Source organism: Leptosomus discolor, chromosome 6, assembly GCF_034619465.1.
Source record: "Leptosomus discolor isolate bLepDis1 chromosome 6, bLepDis1.hap2, whole genome shotgun sequence".
NCBI lineage: Eukaryota > Metazoa > Chordata > Aves > Leptosomiformes > Leptosomidae > Leptosomus > Leptosomus discolor.
Genome location: NC_141396.1, coordinates 59,622,565 through 59,645,560, shown reverse-complemented (window position 1 = coordinate 59,645,560; position 22,996 = coordinate 59,622,565). Strand labels below are relative to the sequence as shown.

General features: G+C 38.9%; 1 protein-coding gene across 5 annotated transcripts in view; it reads right to left on the bottom strand.

Moving 5' to 3' along the window:
• KMT2C (lysine methyltransferase 2C) overlaps positions 1–22,996 on the bottom strand; it is a 207,159-nt gene that overhangs the window by 34,790 nt on the left and 149,373 nt on the right. For all 5 annotated transcript variants that reach the window (XM_086466929.1, XM_086466926.1, XM_086466927.1 and 2 more), the window contains 13 exons: positions 19,949–20,077; positions 17,936–18,055; positions 15,225–15,355; positions 13,375–13,561; positions 7,813–7,917; positions 7,416–7,463; positions 6,135–6,272; positions 5,922–5,954; positions 5,720–5,839; positions 3,480–3,618; positions 3,015–3,229; positions 2,828–2,901; positions 98–280 (listed from right to left, as the gene is read on the bottom strand). In XM_086466929.1, the coding sequence (XP_086323055.1) occupies positions 98–280; positions 2,828–2,901; positions 3,015–3,229; positions 3,480–3,618; positions 5,720–5,839; positions 5,922–5,954; positions 6,135–6,272; positions 7,416–7,463; positions 7,813–7,917; positions 13,375–13,561; positions 15,225–15,355; positions 17,936–18,055; positions 19,949–20,077 (1,622 nt within the window). The remainder of the gene's footprint in view (positions 1–97; positions 281–2,827; positions 2,902–3,014; positions 3,230–3,479; positions 3,619–5,719; positions 5,840–5,921; positions 5,955–6,134; positions 6,273–7,415; positions 7,464–7,812; positions 7,918–13,374; positions 13,562–15,224; positions 15,356–17,935; positions 18,056–19,948; positions 20,078–22,996) is intronic.

The window sequence follows — 22,996 nt, the reverse complement described above, 5'->3', positions numbered from 1 at the left end:
TACAAAGAAAGATTAAAATTGATTTTATTACAACAGATTCCAAGAAGGCAATAAAAAGCTGGAAGAAAAATAACAGAACGCCCTAAATGCAACACACCTGTCTGAATTTCCATTCCTGCTCATGTTCCGATTCCCTCTGTTTTAATGGATCTTTAAAGAGGTCGGAGTCGATGCGTGAGCTAGGATCAATGCTATCCTGTTGCTGCTGCCTTTTCATGGAGTCATTTGACATCTGTACTTTATTGATGCGCAAAGCAGCTCTATTATCTCTGGCTTTTTGCTGGGAAAAAGATTTAAAAAAAAAAAGTAGTTAGCCTTATTTTCTTCTGCTACGTGTGTACTCTGCATGTGTTATTCCTACAAATCGTACCACCAAGTTACTGGTACAGCCTGTTTTAATCATACGCATGCTTGTGAAAACTGAATTATTCTCTTTAAAAGGAATTAAAACCTGAAAATACCTCATCTCTACAGAAACTCTGCATTTCACATACTCAGAAAGAACTAAGGAGTTATTAGCAATACAGGTTTTCTGTACATTAGGAATGTCCGCTCAGGTTCTGTGCTGTGCCAAGAAAGCATGAACCCCACCAGTTTACCTTTCAAATCACATACTGGTGTGGTCTGCAATCTGAACACACAAGCACAGCAGATGATGTTTGGATCAATAAAGGCCACTAATGTGGAGAACTTCAATGACAAGAAAAATACAGTCTACTCCATTAAACAGCCTCTATAGATCTCAGTCTGTGTTAAGTTAGCAGTATAAACATAGGATATGGGCTTATGGATCAGGAAAAATTGGATGGAAGAACGGCAATTCCTCTTCAATGAGGCATTTTACAGCCATACTGACACTTTAAAGCATCTAATGGAAGGTTCAAAGAGTCTATTTTACCACCAATCTAGGCTGCGATTCCTTTGCTGAATCAAACCCACACATCTTTTTTTTCACAATTTTATTTGCAGTTGTCAAGTAGGGGTTGCCTAGCAGAAAAGGCTTTAATCCTTCCCCTCCAACAATGAAACAGTGACATGGATGAAAGCACCAGTGTCACAGCAGTAGAAAAATTAGTGTTATTGTCCCCTATAAGCAATGGGATTGTGCACACTACAGAAAGTAAAAAGCCTACAGTGAAAATTTACTAATGGTCCTCTGAATTTCATTTCTAAGGCAGCCTTTACTCATCCCCACAGAGTGTAAGTCCCTCAGGAGAGGTACCACAGCAGCTTCTTGCGTGTACAATGCCAGGAACACTCTAGCAACAGTGGGATGGCAGGAGTGCACAGACTGTAATTTCTGTGAGAAAAAAACTGCTCTTGCTATGCAAATACTCATGTATTCATGTGTGTGCATTTGCATGCACCCTCCTCCCGAACATGAAGGAAATAGTTTTTGCAGCTGTTTTCTGGATATCCATCAGGAGAACAGGACTGCATTTGTTAAGAGCAATGAAAAAGAAAAAAGTCAGTAACAGAAATAATTGTAAAGTGATAAATGCCTGGATAAAAATCCACCCATGTAAGTGAATAGTATCTTATAAATACTAAACAGAAGGAATCACCAAGATTAAATATAGCATGGACAAGGTGACGTAGAGCTCCAAAGGTGCTTAAGTTAAAGGCCAGAATAAAAAGCAGAGTAATGACGACGCCTCAGTGACACAAAGAAGCCAACAGAGAATTATTCTTTCAAGTGGAATGGGGTTCAGAAAGATCAAGAACTCCACTTTCCACGTTTAGTTTGGAGTAATGATTTATCCTCTAGAAGCTGTCAAGACCAGACAAAGGGGATTTTTAAAATTTGGACAGTAGGAGATGATGTTGGTACTGTTAAGCTCTGAGTCATCAACATGCAAGGGAACCAAATTTGCTTACTAATGGGACTATATTAAAAAAGTGCAGGTGGGGGAGGAGGCTAAGAGACTGAAAACCCTGCGAAATCCACAGCAATCTACAAAACTAAGAATGATCATCCAACTGCTGTTGTGAAGGAACAAAGAAAAGTTGAGAATCAGGAGAGAATGGAGATATGACAGGAAATTAAAGAAAAGTACATTTGCTAACAATGGCTGGGAAGGTCAAAGAGAATGAATAATATAGGTTCTGAGATTTGGCTGTGGACAGGCTTCAACAAGAGGTGTCAACAAAGCATAAGGGTCACCCTTTGAATGTTCACTTCACTCAGATGTGAAGAAGGTGAATGCTTTTGGAGAGAAAAACAGAGTCCTTCCCACTCCCCATAACCTGGAAGTTATCAAAGGAGTTTCCACTGCAAAGCAAGAGAAGAGAGTAAGTAGTGAAAGGGAACAGTGAGGCAAGAACACAGGAGTAGAAGGAAATGAGGAAAGTAGGGATGTGAGCACTGACACCTCTGGTATGGTTAGTTCAACAGGTGAAAGACTTCAGCAACTCTAATGGAGGAAAAAAAGAAAAGACCAGTGAGAGGGGAAGATGAAAGAGAGGAAAGTCACACAATGATTTGTTATTATCCTTCTGAAGAAACTGGTGAGATCCTGTGAAGAAAGAGACAAAGCAAATAAGACTTGAGGCATGAATCAAATGTGGCAAAGAGGCAGTGGGAACCACAAATGTTCTCTTCCCAGCTGGTATCTTTAGAATGCACAATACTAACACAGTTTATTCCAACACCGAAAAGCAAAGAATACAGGTAGAAGTATTCAGAGTTAAATTACAAAGGCGTTCTCGGAGCAAGTGAACTTTCACTAATCCCAGAACTTAATTTATTTTTTAAAAAAATTAAAACCTTATAAATGAAATACATGTTTGCTGGAAGTATGTGAATGCAGGTGGTAATCGTTCTTACCACATATGGAGCCCTCTCCTGCGAGCTTGCCTTCCTCCACAGTTTAGCAATCTGCTTCACTCTTGTAGCCCAGTCTGCGATCAAAAAAACGCATTAATACATGGGCTTTGTTAAGTCTATTTCACACTCTTTCAAATCGAGATGCATAAATTCCATAAAATGTTTAACTTTACAGCAAATCACTCACCTGGGAATTCTTCCTTCAGGTTAGGGAAGTTGATATTTGTATAGAGAACAGGTGCGACTGTGGCCATTTCACCCAAAGCTTCTTCTTTTTCCCACTTCAGAGTGCTTCTTTGGGCATTGGACATTGTATCGCCTTCACCTTCCAAAGGTGGAGCAGATGGTGCCCATGAGCTGTTCGGATCACTTACCATTGGATTGAAAGTTGGATTCTTATCCCTGATAAATCAGAAAAGGTTCTGTTTTATAGATATATTGGTCTCAGTATAAAAAAAAGAAAATAAAATTAGCAAAGTACTTATTTTGTTTGCTATTTCAGTAGCAAACAGGCTGCAAGAACACAGAAGTTTCGGTAGTGGCTGTCAAGAAGTAGTTAAATACTAATAAGTTCCCAGTATTAGTAACAACACCACCCCCCAAGTGATAAATGCTAAACAATAGGGTTTTTTTTCTTCTCGCCTTGACTTACCTGGTATCGGTGTATGGCTGCTGTGTAATTGGAGAGAAAGTGCCCAGGCCACCTCCAGCAGCCAAAGCTGTGTGAGGGAGATGAGGGTTAGGGCCGATCAGACCATTCATAAGGGGCATTCTTGGAAATGCATTCTCTCCTGGAAAGAAGTTTAAATTACTGTTTTAAAGGGTGACTACTTTAAAGGTAGTGGTGGAAGTTTTCAGTGAAGAAATGATATCTCACCTAATGAAAAACTAACTGCTTAAAAACGTCATAGTACTGACCTTAGATTTTTTAAAAATATTTTCAATCAGTTCACACTGCTTCCCTACAAGCTTACAGGATTCTTTTCTACTCTATCACATCCCTGCATAAATTTTTTTTCTTGTCTGAAAACCCAGGGTTTTTTCCAAACAAATTTCCAAAACTTGCAGTAGCCCATGCTATGGCACCGCACTTTATATTGAGGTATTTTCTTAAAGGCTGTTGTATTTGTTACACCCAGATCCAAGCAGCAAGCATGGAGAAGGTTGTTTTCAGTCCTGAATTTAGCCACCTGAATTAAACATCTCTTCTGAGACTTCTGAGCAGTGTACTGAAGTAAGCCTCATTATCTACTAACTCCCTAATTTGTAACCAACAGAACAGATAAATCTACTCAAACGAGCATCAGCATTTTCTAATTAAATGCCCAGCCTAGCAGTACGAAGGCAGAAAATTTTATTTATTTGATTACAATATTACAAATGTGGCACAGGCAGATTCATTCCACCGGATGCTATTTGCAGATGTTCCAACACAGAATTAACAGTGGCCTTTGAATCCCCGTCACTTAAGTGCAATTATAACCGGTGTCCCAGTGTTTTCTTAAAAGCACTGAAGTAGCTCAGGCATTAGATGCATCTGTAGGATGACACAGTATCATTCTCTCATGCTTTAGGGGACGATGTCTTGTGGTCTATAGGTTACACAGACTACGCAGCAAGTAAAGTTTGGATGAAAGTAACTCAAAATTTCAGAGAATGTGCTTTATTATAACTGCTAAATAGACAGCATATAGTAAGTGTGAAGATCTGGTAGATAAACAGGATGGAGAGTTAGGTCTCTGGTTTGTACTGCAGGATCACATGTCTTTATGAGGAGAGAGCATTAATTTTATTTGAATTTGCTGAAGCTTGATGCAAGCTTCCCATTACTGAGGCATTTATCTCACAGAAACATGTGGATCATTACACCATAACCGAACCAAATTATAAATATAAAACTTTGTAATTGTGGCAGTTCCCACAGGGGGAAGTTAAAGATTCTTACAGAGCTCAAATGCTGAAGTTATCTCCAAGTAGTCGAGTAACTAGGAAACAGGCAATGATATCTGTATTATCTTTTGCTCTAAATCACCTCATTATTCGCTTTAAACTCTCTCCTTTCTAGGACTTTTTGAAGTCTTTCCTTTTTATGGAAATTCATCCAACCAGGAAACCAATCATTTTTCTTCTTATGGTTAATTCACTGATGCAATCAATTTGCATACTACTTTTTGTACTACCAGTATAACAGAATGGGCACTCTTCACAGGAGCTCAGGGAAAATCCACTAGAGGTGATGTCTGATCAGAAAAAAGTGCATTTAATTATGCTTATACATATTGCTAAAAATAAATAAATGCTCTACTGGTAACAACAATAAATAAAATCAGTCTGCCCCTTGCTTTCAATGTAAGAGCAAGAATACGCTGTATCAACTAACGGTAATTTTAGTAGTAACAAAAGAAAATAAATTATAATCTCCTCAATACATTTCAAAATTACTCAGCCTTCTCTCTATTATTTGGGTACGACTAGCTAATATGTTTAACTGAATTCTTAAAGAAAATTAAGACTCGGTAAATCTCTGTTATACAGACTCTGTCCTTACCCTTGAGGAGGTACTCAAAAGTAATTAAAGAGTAACATCAGAAGACAACACGTGCTTTCTAACAGACAAATTTCAAAACTATGAAAGTGTCAGCTAAAATAAGACACCCAATATGACAGAAAATTCTAAAGTAACTGTCCTTTTCTGTTAGCAATATTTACGTACATGTCATCACATACCTCCTTCAAAACAGCTTTTGAATAGTATTTCATAAATTAACAGCGGCAGATTCCACAATTTAACAACAGCACAAGTAAGGTGCGTCCTACTTTTGCATCAGTGTTTAAAAGATGCACAACTCTCCCGACCAGGCGGCTGGTTTTGAAAGTAACAAAGGAACGTACCCTGACTGTGCAAAGACATAAGTTGTGGTGGAGGTGGAGGCTGTGGCAAAGGAGCTGGCTGCGTGGTTGCTGGACTTAAGACAGCTGTGAACAAATCTTCAACATCCTTTCCTCCTAGCTCTGCAAAAACACTGTGCATGAGTTGGCTGGCATTGTTTACAAACTGTGTTTTATAAAAGGCAATGAAGATTAGAACACATACCTGGGATTTTGTACAGTTTGCCAAGAATAGCACCTGGACAAAGTGAAGACAACACAGAATGAGTAATCATCAAAAGATGCAATAAATTCTGCAACCAAGTCCAAATAGGTATGTTACAACACAGAGATGAGTAACTTGAGGGGAAAAAAAAAAAAAGGAAAAATTTCTGCTTAAATTTTCCAGAAGACAAAGATCAAGGAAAAAAAAAATTACCATCTGTGACCATTTTGTCTAGTTCTGGACTGAGGATTCCATCCAGCTGTTCTTCACTCAATGGCCGTGAACTCTGGTTGACATTCGGCTGAGGCAGAGAAGAAGGATCATCAGAGATGGGACCAATATCCAGTCCAGCTGAAGGAAGAAAGAATATTAAGTTAGACATAAATAGTAAAATCTATTGGTATAGAACAAAGAGATAAAACTTTTTTTTTTCCCCCCAGACCTGAGCTATCAACTAAACCAAGATTTTCTAAGATTTGAAAGGTAAGGCAAAATAAGACATTCACTAGAAAAAGTAAACAAAACCACCCGCTATTTTCCTCCAGTTTACTCTATTGTTTGAGGAATGTTAACTGAACAGAATGCAACTGGAAGAATGGGAAATAAAACCACTGACTCCTGGTACAGCATGTTTTTGAGTGTATAGTTTTCAGTATATAGTTCCACTATAACTATTTTTCACATTTTAAAAACAATCACAGCAGTGGTTGTTATGGTTCATTCTTATGTACCTTAAGGTTCACCCCAAATGTTCCTGTAATATTACATTCAATATCTACTGAAGCGCTGTTGAAGTGTAGTCGGTATCAAACAAGTTATAGCAGTTCCTGTTTCAAAACGAACTACTGAATATTCTGGGTTACATCACACAAACTTGATTTGTTGGTACTGAGAAAACATAACTTACTACATAAATTTCCTAATATCCTTTAGAAGCCAATAAATCTCTCAAACGAGAAAGATCTTTAAAGAATAGAACTACACACTTCAGTATTTAAAACAAATTTAAAATAATGAAACATGCCGTTCTACTTATTGTCAACCTGTGTTTTACATAAAATGATGAATCATCATCCAGTGGAAACCAAAAGATTGATGCTGACTGCTTTATTCATGCTTTAATATATTCACATTGTTAAAATGCTTTTAATTTACAAAAGATACCACTATGATCAAAACTACACACTACTACTACAAATATATAAAAATTAACCGTGGCAGCAAGAAAATGCATGGTTTTGTATCACGAAACATAAAAACTCAGGAAGGTTTTTAAAAGCTCTAAGCAAAACTTTACGCAGTACTCTTAAATGCGGAGTGCAGAGTTTATAGGTCGTGTTAGACTCAAACAACACAGAAAGAGTGGAAAATGAAAGCATGAATTAGTGACACAGTAAAGGAGTACTAGTTTCTACACATGCAGTTCTTTCAGCTAAAACCACTAGGAAAGATGACTACTTCTAACCATGGATCATCCATTGTTTAGTTTCTTACCAAACGGGGAGGGTGAGTTCTCAACCTGGAAAGTGCATAAATCAAGACCTACAGGACCCAAACCAGATAAAATGGATGATTATAACACGAAAACAAAAAAAAGCAAAGAAAAAGCTGCATGCTGAAAAAAAGCTATGCAGGTATGACAGACAACAGCAGCTACATTTTATTCTCACCTAAGCAGCAAAGCAAAGAGCCAAGTAAAACAAAATGTTGAAAAGGCTGGGGATTCTTTTTTTATAGGAGACAACAAAATCAACTCAAACCAAGGTATTCTTAAGATATGAAAATTGTATCTGAAATCACCTAGAGCATAACCTATAGATATAACACAACCAATACAGCTATAATAAAGAAAAGAAAACAAATCCGGGAGAGACCTTATAAACATACATACCCGAATGATCTCCAGACTTTACCAAATCATCAGAAAGTATTCCAAGAATATCATCATCAGTATTTAAGACCTCAGAAAGATCGGCTAAAGGATCATCGGTGCTACCTGTGTAAGATGCAATAAATAAAATCAACCAGTTGTGGCATTTATACGTGACTCTGGTGATGTAACAGCTTGAGCTATAAACTCAAACACAGCTGTGCCAGGCTGTCAGGGCCTTCTGCAGCGTGTTACGGACTGCAAGTCACCCCGGGGTGAGGGGTGCTGCCTAGCAGCCCTCCCAGCCAGCACGGTGGCCGTCTTCACGTGCTTAAGTTGTGCTGTATTTGCTCCAATACAGCACAAGTGAAAACGTAATCAGTCATGCAGAAGAAAGACTGGATGATTTTAGGGGAAAAAACCCCAAGATCTAGTGAGAGCTTGCAACCTCTAAGACACAAAGGCCTATGAATGTAAAAGTCAACAAACAGGTTTTATAAAGGACACAGATCACAGCAAATCATCAAGAAATATTAAAAAAAAAGGGGAAAAAAAAAGGTAAGAAAGTGACCAGCCACTTCTCTTGCCACCACTGTCTTTAGGACTACAGAGTTACTACACCCTGATAGGGCAATAAAATGTAAGAGTAAGAAGCAGTAGGAAGTAAGTGGAAATTGGACATGATCTTTTTAAGATCAAAAGAAATCCTGAAGAAGTGAGAATAGCCAGAGGTAGAAATGTCATACTTGTTTGTTGTCTAGGAAAAATTGGCCTATTCCTAGCAATAAATTATATAATAGTAAATAATAAATTCTGGATATGATTATCTTCTGGACTTCCAGCTCATCAGAGAGAAATGACTCCAAATGGCCCATCTGGTTTTATCAGTTAGTTTTTTAGGACTATTACAGATGTGCAACATCTGAAGAAAACAGTTCGACAAATAAATAAAAGTTGAGAAAATTATTTAAAAAAAAAAACGGGAGACTATCATGACTACAGGAGCAACCATTGCCAGATCAATGAAACATGCCGAGATAGTAAATATGAATATAATTAAACAGAGAAAAGGGATTAATGCAAATCATAAAATGTACAATGTGGAAAACAAATACGGGCAGGTTGAAGAGGGACCAGAAAGTCAAAGGACAAACAAATGTCACACATATATGGGTATCTTTCCCACTGTTACAACCCAACTGCCCCAGGAAAGTAGTTCAAGCTTAATTCAGAGGCCTGGTGCCAAGGATTTACTTGTATCACGAGGCTACTTTCCAAGCTGCTACATTTTACAATGAATTAGAAGTTCCTTCTGCTATTTTTCAGAGACAACTCTTTTCGCTTCTACCATTACTGAAAGTCAAAATGAAAAAGATTTTTCTTTACTTCACTATTTTTATTCCTTATTTTTATCCTTTGTAACGCAGACAATATGATAACGTCCTAATTACATCACAGCTTCTGTTTGCGACTCAGCTAGGTGCAGACCAGTCTGTTTACATGCACATGAGGAATACAGCTCCTATTGATATCTGCAGAGGTGTTAAAATGTGCCTCAAAACCACACCACTTTGTGGGCATAATGATTTTGTGTATCTGATAAAAGGTACTGTGAAATGTAAGGTTTTAAACAGAACCTGGTTGTTGGGGTTTTGGTGGGGGTTTTGGCTTGGGGGTTTTTTTTGGTCTTTTTTTTTTTTTTTTTTTTTTTTTTTTGCCTTTGGGTTTTTTGCTGGATTTTTTTTTTTCCTTTGAGACACTTGCTTTCCTCCTGGCAATGTGGTCTAATTATACAAGCAACTAACTAACACCAGGCTCTGCAAGGTGAGGTTAATGACTTCAACTGGCTGGTAGGCAAAGGACTGACTTTAGCCATTCTTTAACTTTCCTGAATTCCTACTTGAAGGCAGGTGAGTACCAGTGAGAAAAAAACCTCTTAGGAAGGCAGCACCAAGACTGTATTAGCAGCCTTTAATTCTTCTGTAGCATTTTACAGCATCACGTTTTTCTCCACAGGCCTTAGTAATGTGCTTGGGAATAGTCCCTAAAAACTTAACTTCTAATTTGAATATAAATATATTGCATAAGTAGCTAGAAAGAGCTGAGGTGGAAAGATGTAACTGAAGAGTTTACCATCCATAGCTACAAACTGGCCGTGAACAAATTCAGGCTTCAAATTTGAGGGCTCCTAACTATGAAGGCAATCATACTCTGTAATAGCCTTCCAATGAGACTAGTAGGTTGGAAAAAAGCTACCTGCTTTCAAAATGGAGCTCGTTAAGTCATAAAAAGGCTGAGTGTTGGCGACAGCAGAGGGCTAAGTCTCATACAAGACATCTAATCTAAAGTATATTTTTACATTTTTCTTCTATTTTTTTTCCCCCTCATTTTAATTCCATGTGTGCTAAATATCATCTTGGAAACAACTAAATCACTTCAGTCAGCTGCTTCAGATCAGAATCAATAGCTGGTTGACATCTGCTGCCAAACAAACAGCTCAATACCACTCATTAATTTGACTCTTTCAGAATGGAGATGAAAACTAAGACAAAGCAAAAAGGAAAATAATTTGCTTGTAATGCTGGATCTCTAAGCAAACACAGTCCTACTGCTGTCTCGTGATCCTGGTTCTTCCAATGCATTGACTTTCATTTATTTATGAAGTTCTAAAAGAATAAAAATGCCTCTCGCAAGGCTGCAGCCATCCTCAGACGTTTAATCACACAGTAACTTATCTAGTTATAAAATGCCCCAGCAGCATTTGAATCAGCTGCACAGAAACACAAGACGACTCCTCTCCTTTTGTCTTGGAAGAATTTCTTCAGCATTCTCTGGAGACCCTACTTGAACACACGACTCTTTCAGCATCCATAGAAGAAATACACGAAATTTAAGCTACTTCAAACTAAAGGAAAGATCACATTGCCAGAGCCTTCACAGAACACACACATCACCAAGCGGCCTCTTCTTCATCAGAGACACCCAGGTCAAGAAACTCAAGAGAGATGCAGGCAGTCCTCAGAGCACTCAGGATGCAACAGACCCCAGTCGCCACCTGCAACTTTACTCACGAACAGCCAGGGAGACCCTGGAGATCTGGTGCTCTGTGTTCCCAGGGAGCCAGCATTCACACTCTGCTCTAGCACTGTCTTGGAAACAATTTTAAGGGTTGGACCCATGCAGAACACGCTGCACAGCGTGCCACACATTGTAAAACCACAGGAAAGGGGAGCCTTGCAACTGAAAACAAAAGCTGCAGCCTCTTTGCCAGACAGAAATCAGGATTGGGAGCCTAAAGCTCACTTCGGTCACAGTTACTAGAAATTAATAGTAAACAAAGGACTCCAAAAACCCTCTTCTGGCCAGCTCTGCCAATCCCCATCACTACTGCAATCTTGTCTAGCAAAAACTTCAGCTACCCTTAACAAAGCTCTAAGAATAAACAGTCACAGAACATGTCACTGAAATGCACTGCCAGTTCCTGAGTAGACTGAGCACATCACTGCTCAACTCCCTAGCAGTCCTATGCACATGTCGAAAAGCAAAGCAGGCAGGATAATTCTTTAGATGCTTGGAGCTCTTTGGAAGATGAACAAGTATATCTAACCCTTAATCCTGGGATTAAACAAGTTGAGTTTCTAAGAGAAGAACATCTTCCTTGTGGAAAAGACCTATCCAGTGAAGCAAGGACTCTCCTAGGAGTCAGCAATCCTTGTGAGAAACAGCACTGTAGGAAAGTAACACAGTCCTACAGCCTCCCAGCGCAGTGAATAAAGCAGTTCATGTTGCTCCTGCTCCAAAGGCAGGTCTGTATCGAAACGATGAAAACAGTACAGGTACTCTGGGACAAGGTTGCAGCTCCTCTGCAACACCAGCCAGAAGGGAAGATGTGACTGTTGCTAGCTCAGCAGTTAGCCAATTTACCAGGGTCTCCACCACTCAAACTGAATCTGTCTGTCTCACACGTGTGGATGCTATTGTGGAAACAACTGTCTCCCACAAAGTCACAGTGAAAGAGTTAATAAAAATTGCACTGGAACTGATCAATACTGGCAGATGACTTCACCCACTGGCACTCCAACTACAACAAACAGCTCCGTCTGGACACAATTTTGGCTGGAAATCTGAACAGTTGAGAGACAATTGTTGAGAACATTCCTATGGCCAGAAAGCGCTGTCCTTTGAGTGTCTCAAACATAAAAGGGGAAAGGCAGTAGGTTATCCACTAAGATCGTTGCTAGGGATTTATTTATTAACAGCCACCTTGTTAAGATTCATTTCTGAACAAAAAGAAGAGGAAATAACAAAGTTTTTGCTTATTCATAAACAACACTTTTTTTAAAAATTCCTTTCAAACTCTGGAAAAATAGAGCTTTAAATTAACATCAAGTTCATGAATTTCTACAACCTTATACTGCCATAATACATGAACATTACTGGCTTTAATCATGCAGTTGAATAGGCCGGCAAAGACTTCTGAATTTGTATTTCTCTAGCTTCAAAACAATGTTGGGGTGAAAAAATGTCTATGTGACCATCTTTTTGTAGTGTTGAAATACAGACCTTGAAACACCCCATTTGCAGCCATTTCCACCTCAGGGCAAGCTAACTTTTGCATTCTCTATTACTGACAATTTCAGCTGTGTAACAATCAATGTTTCATTACAATGTAGCCTTTTGCTTTTCATTAAGAAGATTTTCAGCAAGTAACAATCACAAGTAAGTGACCTTTCTTCAAATGACTCTCTGGACATGGGAAACTATATCAATGTGTGTAAACATTTTTAGATGGAAAAACTCGTGAGGATGAGCTGAAATGCAAGCCCCAAATTAACTAACATACACAAGAAATAGTAACAGTTTTTCAAAGATACAGAATGGTGAGGCACCTCTACCTAACAGCATATACTATGAGACACAGAAAAAAAAAATAATTTGGAAGGGACAGTAACATTGTCACTTTTAATTGCTCCTTTGTTGGAAGCTGCCCTTTCAGCAGCACGTTACAACCCTCTGGCTATTTGCAAAACTCTCAGCAGTAACTTCAGTAAGGTTTTGCAATAGCAAAAGATTGCCTACAGGCTACAAACTGCACCTGGAAAGGGCACTCATGTTTAGAAAGGACATGGTGAACCAAAAATTCCAAGGAGACTGGCAACCTAAAACAATCTAAAACGTTAAAGAAAATAAAAGTTTGATTCATCCAACTAATATTCACTAGAATAATAAAAATGTCTTTTAATTAGAGTATGTTTGTCTCCTATAATGGATCTGTATGCTTCTTAAACAGAATTAATTTTCGTGGATTTTATAGACATGGATGTTACAGTCAAGGAGTTTCAGATCTGCATGTAAGTGCCAACTGTTGTGCCATCCATGGCTCGCTCTGAAACAGCTGGAGCCCTCGAGCTGAATATCACTGATTATCAATGTAACTTAACCTCACAAGGACAGTTAATATACAGAATGTTGAAAAATACATCTGAAAAACATTGTGAGAAAAGTGAAAAAGAGAGTGGAAAAGCCCCAGTTGCAGCCACAAAATCAAACCACTGAATTATCACTAACTTTAGCTTTGTATACCTTGAGGTCCCAGTTTTGCCTGAGCTGGAGTGGAGGTTGAGCTAAGAAGGGGGTCAGATGAAGAATCCAGGAAATTGGCAGCCAGATTTGTTTTGCATGAGAGTGGAAGTGATTCTTCAGGTAAATTATCTAGGCTCATCTTGGTTTGCCTACTGGTATCTAGTAGGTCTTTCCCAAAGAAAGCTTCCTGCAAAGACGACCAAATGATTTAATGTAGGAAGAACATTGTTATCTATTGAAAAAGTTGGGTAAATGACAAAGTTAAAAGCCAATGATTACCAGAAACACAAAAACATAGTCTCAGTCTTACATACCTTCCATTACACGCCTTCCAGCATGGCAGTATCTCTTCCAGGCTACGGTGGATACAACTTACCTGAGGCAGCTACATTATTAATGTTTTATTATGAAATTCACACTTTAAATTATACAGAAAAACTGCAGTCTACTTATGTATGTATGGCGCAGACAGTGTACCTATACAGTGTTACTCTGTATCGCTAGTTTTTCAGTATTTAAGACATTTCTCCTCACACAAAAAAGACAGCTGAAGAAGGGGAATATCACTGGGCAACGTGATCAAGGCCACACAAGAAGTTTATGAAAAACATGCAAGTGCACTGTGGTCCAAATTCTAGAGCTAGCATACACTGCATTTCAGTTAGCATAAAATCATCCTAGCGTTGATCTGCAGTTACAAAACGCCTAAAGATGTTTAACTTACATTAGTATCTTTTAAAATATTATGTAACAGCTATCATTCACCCAAGCCTGAGTACTCAGTAATTTAAAAAACAACCTATCAAATTCTCAAGCCGATTTTTATTCATTATATAAGAACTTCCTTCTGTTTTCATGTAGTCTTAAAAATCTTAATTTAGGATACAGCTGCTAAAAACAAACCTAAAGATAGATTTTGCAGTGTCAGTTATTCCAACACGAGAAGCAGAAGACTCTGAGAAATACTCTTATGTTTTACAGGAGTAAAACGTGCATTAAGAGAAAAATGTTTATCCTTATTAATCCAAAGGAAATGTTGCTTAAATATTTTCTTTCCAACTCACTTCCCCGCTTATGAAATACAATTTTTCAGACAGAGATTGTTCTGCCTCTCTGTCAATTCTTTGCTTTCAATCCCAATATAGTCTATGCCATGAAGTTTGGTTAATATCTACAAGAAAAATGAGTTTTCATTAAAAAGGTGACTGAGAAGAAGAGCAAGCCAAATAATGTTGTGAGTGAGAGGCATATATAAGCCAGTCAGCTTGTAAACTGATTCAAAGTAGGTAAGTTGCTCAGTCAAAATTAATATCCTGGTTACTACCCATGACTGATACCCCTTACCTGCTAGGGACACCACAGAATTAATGGAGGGGGAAAGAGCAGAGGCTACTGTGCTATAGAGATGCAGGGCACATAAACCCACAAAACTGTAGGAAAATAAGTCTCCCCTATCAGATTATGTTCTATAATCTTCTGAAAAGAAAAATTAGTATCTTGAGGAAATGGCATGATCAGGTTAAGACATCCTACAGAGCTGAATGCTGAAAACATCATGTGTCAGCTCAGAGAGAAAAGAAAGGCTTCTTTCTCCCTGTCCTGCCCGCCTCCTCTCTCAGAAAAAGTAAAGAAATACACATTGAGAAATAACCCCAGAGGACTGGAGATTTACCATAATATACAGCTTTCTGTACAAACTTATGAACATTCTTTTACAGAAAACCCATTTCATTTGAATGATAAATGGGGAATCAGAAAAGAAACATTATCGTTTAAATGAACTCCGAATCAACGCACATAAAGATCAGGTTTTAAATGGATTTACACAAGAAGTATACCGACAGCTTTACCTGCAAGTAGGCAGGAAAGGTTTCTTCAAGCTTATTTTTCTTTTTTCTGTAACGCTTTTTTATTTTCTCAGTACTTTCAGAAGCTGGGGCAGACTCCTCGACTGGAGTGTCTGGCAGCTGTTCTGTCCAACCTAAAAAGTAACAGTTGGGCACAAATAAATAAAAAACTCCGTATCTTGCTCTAAAGGTACAGTGGCAGCACAGCTCATGTGTCTTGCTACCTACCTGGGTGCACGGGTTTATTGAATATCACTCTAGCTGTATTCTAAAGGTGGCTTTTATCTATATATCAGCTGTGAACTGATCACCTGGCTCTAGCACTACGAAATATCACATGTGACACTAGTCACATCGCTACCTTGTCACACCTCACTGGCTGAAGGCAGACCTTTAGCTTTCAAATCTCCATGCCACCTAAGAATTTGGTAATTTGAGAGAAATTATAGGTGCCATTCAATCAGGCATTTGAAAGATAATTCCACTGCAGTAGTATCTCCAAATCATCAACGCTGAGTTACACATTAACCACCTTTCATTTTATACATCAATTCGTCTCAAATTAAAAGTAAAAACTTTCTTTTTAAATCCAAGAAAAGACTGTCATATAAATAACGAACAGGCTAGAAAAAGAAAGCTATAAAGAATCCCTTCAAGAAAAATTACACATTTATTCAGCTATCACATTCCAAAGTGGCACTGTTTTTTCTAATACACACAGAAGTACACAGTGCTCATCAATCATTCAGTATTTTATTTCAACAGACCAGGGAAAACACCGCAGGTAAAAGCAGAACTTTTAAAGTCCTGCTACTTCTGTCTTGCCAAAGCTAATTACATGAAGTTAATGACCCCTGGGAAGTTATTTAAGAAACTATATTACTGTGGTAGTAAAATCAGCTATGCTTTGTACTGCAGTAATCTCTTGTACCATATTCAGAAGATTGAGAGTAGAATGAGGCTCCCCAACACTCTGACCTCTGCATTGTTTGAGAGTGAGCTTTTGCAGAGAAAGGGGGTGGAACATGACAAGAGTAGAAAAAAGCTCGGTAAGGCTGATGAGTACTGGCACCGAGATGGAGGCTCTCAGCAAGCTATGATGATTCAAAACATACCAAGATTTTCTGAGTTATTTTTTTCTTAACAAGCAATTGTGCCCGAGCAGACAAGCAGTAGCTCAAACTTTTAACTGAAGAATACTTGTTTAAGAACACTGCTTTTTAACAATATGCATTGTACTGTTACCCAGAATGGGGAATTAACTTTTCAGCTTTTTTTTTTTTCTGTGCTTAAAGGAGCAGATCCCTACAGAAATGAAAAACTTTAAAGCAACATTTTCAGCACTACCTGAAACAAGGTAGAATACTACACTGAAGTAATATTTACAAAGCAGAAAAACATAGGTATAACAATAATATTAAAGAGAAAGCAAGCACTGTATCTGAATACTAGACCTAGCTCGAATATGGGATTGCACTGATAAAAGAAATATTTGTTGGCTTCATAAAGCAGTTACAATGCAATCAAGGACAACATTTAACTATTAGTTTTTAATACTGCCTGGATGCTGTAGTAAAGATCCAGTCTCCACCATGTTGTACAAATACATAGCAAGAGACCAGTCTGGCTCTAGAAAGATTAAAAGCCAAACAGCTGAACAGACAAGAGAGAATACTAGGAGAAACCACAGGCCAGAGTGTTCTAACTGAAATGGTATCAGCCAGCCTTTAGAAGCAGCTGCCTCCTACCCGCTTTACAGGAAACCGGCTCTGAACTAAACATATTCAATACCTCACCTTAATGATACCTCAGTATTTTCTAGATTAGATACTGTGAACAAATCCAGATGGATGAGATTGTTCAGTCTAATCATACATGGCAAGCAAGAGAACAAGGCCCATAAACAAAATCTGACTTCTTTCTTGTTAGGTGCCCAGGCTACTGAGTGCTAGTGTCAGGGACATTAAAGTGGCTTTGCTATGAGAAGAGAGACCAAACAGAGTAGGATTCTTCAGCCCTGGAAAAGACAACAACTGATGGGGGAACACGACACGCCTAGAAAATCTTTCTGTATTACAAATTAATACGGAATCATTTTTCTAACGTCATCTTTCGTAACATAAAATGCAGGGGTAGCTTATGAAACTCTCAGATACCCAGTTTAAAATAAGAAGGAATTATTTCTTCATGCAACAACAGTGTATTGTTGAAATCACTAATATGTGATTTTTCAGAGCATAAACAGCTACATAAAAATATCAGACATGCTTGTGGAACATGGAACACTGGTGAATATCGAAACTGATGGTCCAGAAGACACCTCTGGATGAGGACTACATCTGGAAGAAGGTGTATCAGAAAGAGGATTGCTCTAAACCTACCTCATTTTTTACACTTCTTTCTGTCTTCAACTAGTCAAAGCTAGGCTAAACAGAGCTCTGACACAATACAGTAGTCCTTATAATCCTCACTATTCATCTCCCACAACAGCTTGTAACTCATTGTTTCAGTTTCTTTGTAAATCATGGGCTGTGCTGAAATTACAAGTACGTAGGAATGAGTGTTTTCAGTTGAATTAATAAAGCCATCATGACAAACACAAAAAACTTTTTTCTTTGTAGCACATCTCTGGAAAGAATTGTGTGTTGATAGGTTACATTATTTTTATTGCATTAAGCATGAACAAAAATTTAAAGAGAAGTTTCTGCACTTACCTTCATCTCTGCCAGGCAACTGCTCAGAAACAGATCCAGAAGAATCTTTCCTGGAGAGAGATCTCTTAGTCTTCCCCTGCCCCGTACGACTTCTCTGACGTACCATAAATCCGCCAATACCTAACAAGGAAACAAGGAAGCAAAAATTCAGTATATTGATTAAAGTGGTGTTTCATAGCAAGAATGAGAACCAAGATTATTCTGCAGGTAAAGGAGGCTACTGCATCTGTAGAGGTCTAAGAACAAATCTGAGATACTTAAGGAGTTTTCATTCAGAGTTTTACAAAATATCTTTGAATTTTAATGTCTTGGTGGGTGTATATGTAATTATCAAGAAGGATCAGAATTTTAGGACTGTAAAACATCCACAGGAAGTTCAAATCACTAAATCTGGCAACTTTCAGACATTGGGTTTCCCCTCCCTTGGCAACCTGACCAATTGCTAGAATTCTAAGTCAATCTACCAAATGAAACATACTAAAGAACCTTAAAGGACCACAAGAAAACTCTACCAGTTGCTCTAGAGAGCCCAGCACTCTAAATGACAGTACTAGAGAAGGACATATCACAAAATAAAAAGATAATTAATCAACATCATACTGCCTGAAACTCCGTAACCCTTCGCTAGAGATTGACTGCAGTGCTCCTGAGCCTTTACAGCTGGTGTGCATGTATTTACACACAGCAGATTCAGGTTTGTTCCATTTTTCAGGGAAATTGTTGGCTGCAGAAAACTAAGAGACAGCTGCTCAAGTCATGAACCAAACCCACTCCAAGCAAACCAAACTCTCTTCTCTTAAGGACCCAGCAGTGGAAATAAATGGCTTGCTGAGGTACACCATTTGTAGAGAAAAAGGAAGTCTGTTAAGTGATGAGGATTTCTACTTCCATCTCCCAGTGCAGGCCCATGGTGGAAGGCAATACACACGCTGGCATGACCTGCTGAGACAGGGCTCGTACTCAGCAGCGTGCGAAATTATATGGGGAGGGTAAAAGGTGGTAGAGATCTGTTTAGCTACTGAGAGAGAAGCAAGAGAAACTGGACCATGCTGTATCTCCTGCTTCCCTTCCTGCCTTCACTGTATTCCCTGCCTTCATCTCCTCGATGGTTTCACAGCCTCTGTTCTCCTCCCCTACTATCTTCACAATCAGAGGATACGGCCTGTTACAGCACGCAGGATGGGTGTGACTGGCAGAAACAGTATTTGCGACTGCAAAGACTACAGTCAGCTTCCTAGCCACAGCAGTGAGAGGCTGCATGATGAAACACAAACCCAACACATCCACACAGAGTCTGACACATACCAAGGTACACGATACAGGGGCTCTTCAAAAGGCCAGGTGGTGGCTCAGCAGAGCTTATTATCTTGGGTCCAGTTTTACCCTAATGAATCAAAGCTACTTCCCATGGAGTCACTTAGGCACCTCTAGCTTTTTTCTGCCTGGAGACTGCTCAAGTGTTTCTGCACCCAGGACACACAGTTAATCCACAGTCAAGACAATTAAGAGATGACTGCACTAATAAAATAAATTAATTCACCCAATAACTGAATTCATTAAAATTCACTGCCAGAAGTCATCCGCACATATTTAGTAAATTACCCTTATCAAATATTTAAGAAAATAAGATACCTGTAAAAAGTTCTCTGAAGTAAAGGTATTGTCAGGTATATACACATACGTACACACACACAGAAACTGGCCTTCATCATTTATATAAACACAGTACATTCTCCTGTCCAGGTAAGAATTGATATAAGGTATAGATCTGAACTACTAACCAATTACTGACACATACTAAGAACAGGCGCAACGTTTGGAAATATATTTCGATAAGAGGACTAAAAATTTTTTTAAACAGAACAGGGGGAAAAAAAAAATCTAAAATCAATAATTAGCTGTAGAATACTTTAGAATTCCATACTGTTTTCTAATTATTTTTTTATAATTATACAGAAAAAAAGTGCTAAAACAAACAAGGGACACACAACCACATCAACTGTTGTATCCTACCAGGTCTATATGGTTTTCGCTTCCTTTTTTTAATCCCATCAGCTCCTTCTGCCACTTTGGTATCATCATCCACAGCTTCCCGTTCTGGGCTGGAATCTGATTTTCCATCACAATCCATAAGATCACCTTCTGCAGAAAAGAGGCAATGGTAACTCGAACCAGAAAAGGGAAAGAAGGTATTTTTCCAAAATCTCTACATCTGACTGATTTCTGAGAAACTGATTTGAGAATGACACATCTTTCCAAAGGGTGACAGTCGTACTCTCTAAAAACTCCTGGGAAACCCACCCTATCTATTTAAAAAGAGTCAGTATATACATACATTTCCTGTGAGATGATGTCTACACAAAACCAGAAGACAAACGCTATTCTAGCAATTTCTAGTCATACGTCAAGGAGTATGAATACAACTTACCATGCAAGATATAGTTTGTTTTGTTTACTGTCCTCCCAAGTTTTGTTTGGTAGGGTTGGGTTTTTTTTATTGAGAAGGCAGCCTGCACTTACAAGGTAATTTTTAACAACTCTTAGTTTAGAGGGTTCGTGACTCGAAGCCGTGTGGCTGACTGAAAGCAGACTTATCTATGAAGAGGAATTTTACTTATATAATAGAAAATTCAGCCCAAAGGAATTACTCAGCTTTGAAGATTGCAAATATGAGTTACAGTTTATATTGTGTGGGAAAGCAGGGTACAAACAGGTGTAAGGTATGAAGGCAGTAAAAAGCCTTTGGTGTTGAAGAGAGAGGGACTTAATTCTGTTTCCGATATCCTCAATGTGTCAATACAGTAATGAACCTTCAACTTCATTTTATTGTAAAGCTTTTGAAACGTTAAATATACTCTTGCACCTGAAAAGATACTGGAATTCCAACTCCTTGCTTTGGATTTAGGTGTGTAATTGTGTATGGTCTAAAACCACACATAGCTGTGAGAGGGAGAAATACTGTTACAACAGGCAGTGCTGGACTCTTCCGTGCTACTTCTGCTGTGGCAGAACCACAACCCTTGCTCTTCCACAGGCTGGGTCACGGACCAGACTTTCACATCGATGACGACTTTTCTGAGTTCTACCAACCAAGCTGGTGGCTCAGCAAAGGCAGTCCCCACTGACCACCACAGCCAGTTCCCTCTGGCCCTTAAGAGCATGAGTGAGCCTTCTTTGCAACATGTCCACTTCTGGCAGAAGAGAAACCTGCTTGAGTGCTAACGTGTCCCACTACACAAAGCCGTACGGCGAGCGGTAAACCCCACCTTCGTCCTTCCCATTTACTTACAAAGCATAGCTCTACCAATAGTAGGAGAGTCACACTAAGGCTACCAAAGCTGAAGCTCCCAAAGCAAGCTGAACTTTCAAGTGGACTTTAAAGTGTGGAACACCTGATGAAATGCCAAACCTGACGAAACCCTACAGATGAGATAGTAACAAAATTACCATGAGCTCAGCTTTCTCAGATACAGCCTCTCTTCTCCACCTAAACTTTAGAGTCGAAGTGAGGGTTATTCCTGTTTTCCTGGAATTACTACACTATGTTGCTCCAATCAAAGCCGTGGCACAGCTTTATTCATCCTGATGCTCATACAAAAATTTCAGACGTTCAAAGAACAGGCACTGATCCATGTAGAGCTTCCAGGAAATCCAGCCAATCTGCCATGTACATGCTGTGCTGTTACCATCACAAATATGAATGTGCTCTAACTCTCAAAAAGGCAACGAAAGGTGATCAGAACTGAAATGAAAGTCTGTGGAAGCTTTGGCTCTTCCTTTCATACCCTGCTATTATGCTTATCTATTTTGTTATCTAGTTGAAAAGGGATACCTATAAAAGCCAATAAGCAGATAATGAAGTCACACAAAGTAATACAGAAAACAGGCACATGTTTGTAAAAGTAAAGATGATTAACCACTGAAAAAGATCAAAGGAAGTGGTTAATTCTCTACCTTGATGCCTTCAAACCAAAATCCAAAGCTTCTTTGCTTTCAACAACCCACCTGATGGAATATATGAAAGCATGAGATGAAATCAAAGAGTCCGTGTAATGCTAAGAAAATGTACCAAACCCTGTGAATACTGAAGGAAATGAAAGAGAAACAACTAGTTAACGGTTTTAAAGTCTATAAAGAAATAAAGAGAAGCTATTAAAAAAAAAAACAAAACACTTCTAGTCAACAGCAGCCTGTAAGAATGTGCTAATCATACACCGGGAATCATACTTATATCAACAAGTTAGCACTGAAACTGCACTGACAGTTAAACTACACAGTAATCTCAAGTACAGTCTCTGTATCTAAAAAAAGCTTCTTATGACATTTAATCTGATTAATAAGGAGGCAATGTTGTATAAACAGAAAGCACTTTAGACTGTGGTAAGGTGGGGTGTTTATGTTCCTCTGTTCCTCTCCTAACAGACACCTGCATGACTAATACAATGACTTTCACACCTGCCATTTAAGTTAGCCTTTCCCAGACCACGGATTAACTACCAACACACATATCAGGATGTACAGCCTGACCACAGCAAAGAGGACAGGAGAATGGTATTGCACCGGGCTGGCAGCTCCTTCATGCTTTTCCCACTCTCATCTGCCACCTTCAGTCTCCTCTGCCTGGGGCTGCTGTGCTTGCTCAGCTGTGAGGGAAGCAGATGAGACAAGTACTGGTGGCCCTGGGACACGTGGATCTTTGCTTCATGTCTAGACTTGTGGTAGAAGGAGCTCTCCCAAGGGCTTCTACCATTAACCAAAATGTCATCCCCGTACACTGTCTGGGTAGGCAAGTGTTACCACAGACCCCTTCCATCTCTCATCAGCCTTGGAGGCCACAGAAACACTGCTAAATCCTCCTCTCCCTCTGTATAACACGGATACCCCATCCTGGGATCTGAAACCCTTCAACTCTACATAGAGCGTCATCTACTTGAACTAGAGCAACACCCAGAATCCACTTCCAAACTCAAATTCTGTCTTAAGTTCTACTTTGGAGATGAGGACAAACAAAATGTTTGTCTACGGAAGTAAAAGGAAATTGTTTTTTCCCTTGGACTCTCA